The 8520-nt window shown below is 23.7% G+C and overlaps 1 protein-coding gene across 1 annotated transcript; it reads right to left on the reverse strand.

Annotated features, from left to right (window-relative positions):
- Nucleotides 1-1067: 1067 nt before the first annotated feature.
- LOC145842707 (uncharacterized) lies at nt 1068-3741 on the reverse strand. Its single transcript, XM_082950185.1, has 5 exons — nt 3474-3741; nt 3079-3205; nt 2582-2761; nt 2218-2373; nt 1068-1457 (listed from the first exon to the last, which is right to left on the reverse strand). The coding sequence occupies exons 1-5, from the start codon at nt 3723-3725 to the stop codon at nt 1276-1278; spliced, it is 897 nt and encodes a 298-aa protein (XP_082806311.1). The 5' UTR covers nt 3726-3741; the 3' UTR covers nt 1068-1275.
- Between the last annotated feature and the right edge of the window lie 4779 nt (nt 3742-8520).

Raw genomic sequence — 8520 nt, forward strand, 5'->3', positions numbered from 1 at the left:
TATACTTATATAATGTAGGTTATCTTTAGCTCTAAAATGCGAAAACATTATTTTTAAATTTTAAAAGCTGCATTAAAATATTTTATCATCGCAATACTAAAACGTAAGCTATTTAAACTTATTTAATCTTTTTATAAATTTCATTAAACTATTAAATTAAATTTTATCAAAAAACATAAAACAGTAAACAATTTTCATGTAATTATTTTAACTTAACTTTTTCTGAACAAAATACAAAACATAAAAAACACCTAATACTCGTAGACAAGATAACAAAAGTAGTACCTTTTAAAAAAAAAAAAGTATTTACTGCATAATAAACGTTATCTTATTTTGTTTAAATATGTATGTTTAGTTTATTAAACGCCACAAGTAAATTAGTGTTCAAAAATATAGTCAAAAGATCTGATATTTTATACGACAATTTTGTAAGTTTAATATATGAAAAGGTATTACTAAATAAAGTAATATAAGTCTATCAAAAGTGTTTAGTAAAACTCATTGTTAAGTTTTTAAATTTTATCAATAAAGTGTTGAGAAGTTTGTCGTTTAAAATTAAGTCTAATATTTTTTGTGTATAAAAAAAATAAAATATTATGTAGCGTTTTAATTTAAAAATAGATTCGAAGTAATGGAAAACACAAGAGTTTATATTTAAATGAAAGTAAAATAGCTTTTTATTAGAAAAAGAGCTGAATTACACAAAAATAAAAGTTGCAAAAAATTAAAATAACTTGTCTTGAAAAGTAACCTTATGTACTATTTAAGCATTTCTACTATATATATGAAAAAAATTCTTAATTTTAGTAAAATTTTAAACTTAAAGCATAAATATGATAAGTTTAAAAGAGAAAATAAGAAAAAACACACTAAATATGCTAAAAGTTTCAGGAATATTTAAAACCAAAACTAGCTTAAAAATCTAACAAGTTATGACAAAAATAAGTTTTTGTTAATTTTTTTTTTAGTTAGAAAACAACGAAGCTACTTTAATTAAGCTGAAAGTTATTAGATAATCCAACTTAAAAGTAATTAAGTTTCTACATATGATTATTCGGTTATCTAAATGTACTTGTTTCAAATAAAAATGTATGTCTATATACCAAAGTTAACAACTTGTTATACTTATAAAACGGATTAATAAGTATAATGATATATATATATATATATATAATATATATATAATATATAAAACATACAGTTCAATTCAATCCAACATCTACCCTATATTGAAACAACCGACTACTGTACAACTCATTTGCAATCAACTTCGTTCTACCTGTACTTTTCTAATATATTTCTGTTTTTTATTTTGTGCTGACTTCTCTGTGGTCGGTAAATCAAACAGGCGCACGAAATGAGCACCAAGACAGCGGAGAAAATCACCATGTAGAATGCACTGCCGAGACTGAAAGCTTCCATAGATCTCACTACTGTTCTCCCCCAAGATTCAGCATCTTAATATAACAAATTTTGCACTTAAGTAACAGTAATAGTAAATTAACTTTTATTTAAAGTGTGAGATAAATTTTATAAATTAGTAAATTTTTATTTAAATAATTGTTTTTATTATGTAAGTAATTATACTCAAAATACTACAATTCTTAAAAGTATTTTGTTATTTAACAAACATACGCAAATAATTTTTAAAAATAAAAGTACAATTTGGAAACAAAAAATTCTTGTTTTTTTTAAATAGTTTGATTTTAAAATTTTGTCCTATTTATTTTTATTATTTGAAGCTTCTTAGTAAATGGGTCAGTTTAGTTAAAAAATTGGTTGATAAAAACACTTCAAATTCTGAGTAGAAGCTCTTAAAACTATTGATATAAAACTTGATACGCTCTATAAAACTTACGAAGTCAAAAGTAGTAAAGTTATTAAGTAAACAAAATAAGACTACGTACAAAAATTCTGGTTGGTTACAGCGAGTAATAAAACACATGAAGTTTTATATAGAACGCAACAACTGATTTGTTTGCTTTTCAATAAAATCTATGAAACTAAATTAAAATTTCTTGAGCAAGCAAACTAAATATTAAATATAAATTATTTATTGCGTATTGCATTTTTTCCTTAGGCTTTACAGTCATATATTTTTTAATTTTGTATGCTTATGGTCTTTATAAATAAAACATCTTTATCAACTTTAGCTTAAAAGCTTTTTCTTAAAAATGATTGAAAATGTTATCAATTTCTAACAAAAAACTATTTTACCTGGTATATCATCTATGTTTTGCCATTTTATTAATCCAACGTTAGCATAATCTTTAAACAATTTATGTAAAATGAAGTTGTAAAAAGTTGTCTTGTTGTCGGTGAACTCTATTGCTTTCGATATTGTCGTGTAAACACATACGAACAACAACATTCCTGTAACAATTATCTTGTTCCAATATTCTTTATTAATACAGAAAAAAGTTGCTTGTATATGAATTTATTAATAAAAAGTAGGTTTTCTGGAATGTTTTTAAAGCTTTAGTCAAATATATTACTAGTTAAAATAAAATAATAAGTAAGTTTACAAAGCTTGTTGAAGGTATTACTGACACTATTTAAATATAAAACTAATAAGTCTAACCTGAAGTAAAATTCAAGGAAGCCGTTGTATAGTTAATAAAGATATCAGCTCGAGATTGTTTTGTTTTACTGAAAACAAATTTTGAGACTAATAACATAAATGCAACGATTGAAAATAGAACTGAAAAAAACAGTCCATAAATTATTACTTTTTCTTCCGACGTCAGGTCTTGCTGAGTTTCTGGATAATAAGTAAATTTCAATAAATAAATTTATGTTAATTAATTTGTCTTAATAACAAATACTTTCAAATATTTTTGTTGAAGCTAGTTTTATTATTTAAAATGACAAATATATATGCTTCTAAGTTCTAATACTAAGGTCCTGTTATCAAAGTTTTGTTTTAGGTATTAAAATGAGTTTAAAAGAAAAACTAATTTAACTAGACTTTATGTAAAGACTTCAAAGACTATTTTTATAAATCAAGCTGTATCACATATCAATTTAAATTTTTTTAAACTAAATTTGTTATCCATTTTTAAAACTTAGTGATATTACCTGCATTAGAAATGCAAACTTCATAACTACCGAGGTCCAGAAAGCTGTTTCCATACACACAATGTTTAAATAAACCTTTCGAAGCACAAAATGACGATTTTTCTAGTTTCTTTTGAAAACTGGCGCTCTAAAAAGTAGGTTTATTAGCAGATCAATTTTAAACAAACTTTAATATTTAATTCAAATTTAGTTTTTAATTTTATAGTTACTTATTGAAAATTACAATATTTTATGAACTAGAGTGAATTACTATTTTTTGTACTTTTAACTTTACTTTAAACACTAAGTAAAAAACTGCGCACAATTCTTTGAAAGTATCCAGTTAAGTTGTAACAATTTTTAAAAATATTTTTTTAATAAAACCTTTTTTAGATAGAATTATGAAATAAACAAACATTTTCATTTGAAAAATCTCCAAACCCTGAATCTTTACTAGCAAGTTGTGGATCAGACAACACGCCATGTTGTTTACTTTTAACTAAATTTATAGTTTGTTTTGACTGAGGTTCTTCAGAACTTTTTATGAGAATTGTTTTGAGTGGTATGCAGGTGTGAACCCAATCACCGTTGTTGTATGCTGTCAGGCAAAAACTCATGCTGAAAATGATGCAACAGAAAGAAAGCGATACAGTAAACTCTTGCTTCATTTTTACTATCTTACTAATAATTTTATTCAGACTAGAAAAGTAATAAACTTTAGTACTTACAATATTTAAATCATATTAATTAAATTTTAAAGAAATACTTTACATAATGAAAATTATTCTTACACATATTCGTAAAACATTTAATTTTCATTTGTTGTATTAACCTGAAAGTATGAAAATTTTAAGTTTAAAATTTAGCAACTATCAACTAAGTTCAAGATTTTAGAAGGAATCTGTAAATTATAGATATTATACATTTAATACCAAAAAAAAAACATAAGCACTAAGTAAGCAATAAAAAATTCAAAAAAAACTGTAAATGAAACTTATTAATAAAATATTTAATAATTAGAGGTATTACAATATCTTTCTTTCAAATCGTACAGAATAACATTAAAAAAAACACGAAAAAAAAAACAATCTAATTTAGAAATAAATTTCAAATAGTCAAACTCTTGTACACTTTTTATTAAAAACTTAAACATTTTTTTTAAATCACTAAACTTTTTGAAAAATACGTTTTTCTATTTAGTCTTTAAGTTAAAATTTGACTGTGTTCAAATAAAAAATTACTTGCCTTGATAGTGAAAAACTATTTTTAAATGGTTCTCTTACAAAATGTGCACTTAGTTTTCTACAAAAATAAGTTCTAAACTAAAGTTTTACAACCAAAGTAAACCAGTTAGATGAAAATAAACACTAGGGCGTTTTTAAAAAAAAGTTTTTGAAACTTGTTTTTATTTACTTAGTTATTTTTCTCCTGTTTAACAAATAGCTGTTTTGATTTATGTTCCTGTCTACTTCTTACTACTTAGCTTATTTACATAGCTTAAAGTAAAAGTAAAGTAATAATACAATGACCAAAACCTAAAAATAGACGGATACCTAACCTTTTCATTTATACAAAACCTACCTTTTCACTACTTTTTTTAAATTAGTTGCTTTTTTAACTTTTATCGAGAAACTAATGTAATTTTAATGGTATGCTGGAAAACTAAGATGCACTTTTGACAGAAACGTTTACTTTTCTGATAAAAATGTTTTGCTAGTCAGTAGTATAATGCATGTATTAAAACAATAAAGATTTTTAAAAGTTAAAAGATGTTTTATTTAAAAAACACGTTTAGGCTACATAATAAGTGTTTATACAATTGTGTCTATTTGATAGAAATACTGATATTAAATTATTAACTAAAAGTTAAAAATGCGAAACCGTATGTATTGAGTTTTAACAAAACTTGTCTAATTTCTAAATGAATCTTAGCTGCTCTATTGTAATGAAAAAATTTTCTAGTTTTGTTCGGCTTATATGATTAAGCAGTCTTATATCAACTGGCATTATAAAAATATAAAATACTGTTTGTACAAAGTACGGCTGTACTAAATTTTAAGTAACTACTTGACAAAATTTTGTGCACTTTTATAAAAGAATCATTTGTTTTGAAAAGATGTTTTCCTTGATAAACATAACTTTTATTTGTGTGTTACACATTTTATTTTTTGCTAATAGTACTTTTTAAAACTAGATAAAATATTAAAAATTAAAACAAAGCACTAACTGTTTTAATCAGAATAAAAATCCTAAAAATTGATTTTTTTTTTGCAAATATTATTGTTAAACTTTTACTTATACTAAAGTTTTATTTATTATCTTGCCTAAAAAAATTGTTTTTTGAGTAAACAAAAACACCTTGTTGTATTTAAAAAATGTCAACAGTTGTGAATTAATTTTTACATCAAGTTCTACATAATTGTTTGCTTAACTGGTTTTATTAGCTTTTTTTAAAACGGAAGTTTTAAAAGAGTGTTATAGCGGTCTTAAAAACTACAACTTTTTTTTTGTGCAATGTTTAAAAACTTAGCTTCAACTTTTTTACAAATAATAAAAAATATACAAAAATGTTATCATAATGTAAAGTAAGCTGTTTTGGTTTAAAAATTTTTTGGTTTGTTAAAAAACTTAACATAACCAACTGTAATTTAAGCATTTAGCTATCATAAAAACGTACAACTAAATTTCATTTAATAAACACATGCTTAAAAAGTGTGCTTAAAAAATTTTTCGATGTTATAAATATGTATTTTTTAATTTTCATTGTGTTTTTAGCCTTTATTGTTAAAATCATATTCAAATTAAAATTACCAAAGAGTTGTAGGTTTTTTATAAACTTTCTACTAGAGTTAGTATATATAAAAACAAGTAAAAATTACAGTTTGTTAAAAGTAAGTTTTACTTACAGACCTAAAATAACAGGATGAAGTGTACAACACGATAAACTATACTATAAATGTTAACTATAAAGGAATTCTAAAATGTTGTGAGAAGTTTTTTCTAAAAACAATAAAAATATTTTTAACTAAGTGAAAACTTAAACTACTATAACGGTTTTTAAAAAAAGCTTATCTAAAAATTTATAAATAATTAATAAAAATTATTAAATTCCAAAGAACAAGCTTAATTACTAAAAATACTAAACTTAATTTCTTTGAGTCTTTTTGGTTTAAATTTTTTTTTAATTATTGAAAAAAATGCTTACTTTATTAATCTATGTAAGTACTACAATTATTTTTATTTTAATTGGTATTTTTAGTTTTCATTTTTTTATTTTGAAATTTTGTACATAAGACTTTTATAAGCTATTTTATATTTCCAATTTATTCGTTGTTTTACTCATTTTATTTCAGATGTTTAAAGTAAAAAATATTTTTTATAGTTGTTATAACAAAATTCACTTTTAAACACTACTATTAATAAACGCCAGACTGTTAGTAATCTGTATTACAGCAAACAAAAAACAATTTTAAAATAACTTATAAATTTTCAAATTCGACTAACACATATCAGTATTTTAACTTATTACACAACAAACATTTTTTGCTTTTATTTTAAGTATTTGAAGATATCTTTGAAAATCTACATACTTATATGTAGATTGACTATACAATCAAATTTATGTCTGTAATTTACTTCTACAACGCTTATGAAGTAACTAGAAAAGTTTTGAAGGTATAAAAAAAGTAGTTTTAATTTAAAGCTGACTTATATAGACTTAACTTAACCTAAAGAAATAAAACACTACTTTTTGCTAAAAATATGCTTTCTAATAAAAAATAGTCTATAATTAAATCAACAAGCTAAACAGCTCTTTTCTATCAAAATAGTGAAATTTTCTAGCAAAAAACTTTAAAACACTTCATTTTAAAACATTTTTAACATTTTTAACTTTCATGAAGTTCATGGAAGCAAGCTAACAACAAAATGACGCAACCGTGTGACGCTGCACACATTTTATGTTTTATAGGTGAAGAGAATTCGACTTTTGTTTTAACGTGCTTATTCACTTGTTTTTATAACAACCCGCACTAACACATTAACGAGCATTTAAACGATTTCAGCTCGAAAATTTTGAAACTGAAATACTTTTTTTAAATAATGCTGTAGGAAAGTTTTTTTACTGCTTGTTTATCAGTTAATACTTTTATGGTTTTATTTTCATTAAAAAACTTTTGAGATATAAATATAAATATATTATATATACATAATACAAATACCTAACACATATAATATATTATATTTTACATTTAACTGCCCTTAACAAAAAAAACTAGGTGTTATTACAATCTTATTTTCAATCCTAAATGATCTGGTTATTCAATTTAATTTTTTTTGCCGACTAGCACGTGTTGCAGTCTGTAGAGATCAGACATGTTAAAAAGCTTTGCTTTGTTTACTCAAGCGTGAAATTACTAACTTAAAAAAAACAAAAGTTTATACGCTTCAATGCTGAATTACCATAGTAACTATTAGCATTTTATCAACTCTGGTAGAGATCTTTCTGATGGAATGCGCGAGTAAAAAGTTACCAAATATTATTTCAACATCAAAAGTAAATGTTCTGAAATATTGGATGCGAAGAAAAATTTACAGATAGATTTGCTCTGTCAATGAAAGCATTTTCTTTTATATAAGAGAGACTTCGAAGAAAGATTGACCATAGAGAACTGAGAAAATAATGCAATACGTCCTTTGCAAGTTCATAGGCAGATTTTGTGAGCGATTATTAAAATTAAAATGCATGCAAGCAAAATTACAAAAGTTTATAATTTTTTTTTGTATATTTAAATTTTTTTTCCACATTTAAGGACAAAATATTTTAATACAATTATAAGTAGTTTAATATTCAGAAACATAGTAGGTTAAGTAAAAAATTCCAAATATTTTATAGTAGCATTGTTATATACTTTAACATTAAAATTTTGTTTTCAAGTTGTAAAACTTGAAGCTTTTTAAGTATTAGTTTAAATAGAGTTTTTAAATGCAATTATGAACTTATTTATCAATAACTAAATACATCTGCTGTAGAAAATAATGCTTATAGACTTATCAATTATTTGAAGGTTAAACAATTTTCGAGACGATACTTTTGTACTACTTATCTGACTTCAAAAGTAAGATGTTTTTCTATTCTTTTAGCGGTACGATCAAATAATCCATCAGCACAAGTCTATCAGGTAAACGCCTGGACTTCCGTGCGCCGTGAGATAAGCTCAGACTTAACACAAACTTTCGGTAGACTACAAATATTTAGTATTATGATAGTTCAGGATTAAATAGAATAAATAGTTAGTATTGAAAGTCTTAGTTAAGCTGCATAGTCAGTTAACTACTATAGAAAGAAAAGATGTAACTTTAATAGTGTTTTTAATTTTCTACTTTAATAATTATCTTCAAACTCATTTGAAAGGATCGGCTGCAGTTGTAAGGTTTCAGAATTTTGTTTATTCATAATATTGT

This window comes from Thalia democratica, chromosome 8, assembly GCF_965202585.1.
Source record: "Thalia democratica chromosome 8, ktThaDemo2.hap1.1, whole genome shotgun sequence".
In the NCBI taxonomy this organism is placed as follows: Eukaryota; Metazoa; Chordata; class Thaliacea; order Salpida; family Salpidae; genus Thalia; species Thalia democratica.

What these genes read in the sequence shown, in the direction of transcription:
- LOC145842707 (XM_082950185.1), bottom strand. Translation starts at nt 3,725, where the DNA reads ATGAAGCAAGAGTTTACTGTATCGCTTTCTTTCTGTTGCATCATTTTC. An exon ending in GAGATTTTTCAAATGAAAAT is followed by an intron (nt 3,206 to 3,473) that starts GTTTGTTTATTT and finishes CCTACTTTTTAG; the next exon opens with AGCGCCAGTTTTCAAAAGAA. An exon ending in TTCCTTGAATTTTACTTCAG is followed by an intron (nt 2,374 to 2,581) that starts GTTAGACTTATT and finishes TAATTGTTACAG; the next exon opens with GAATGTTGTTGTTCGTATGT.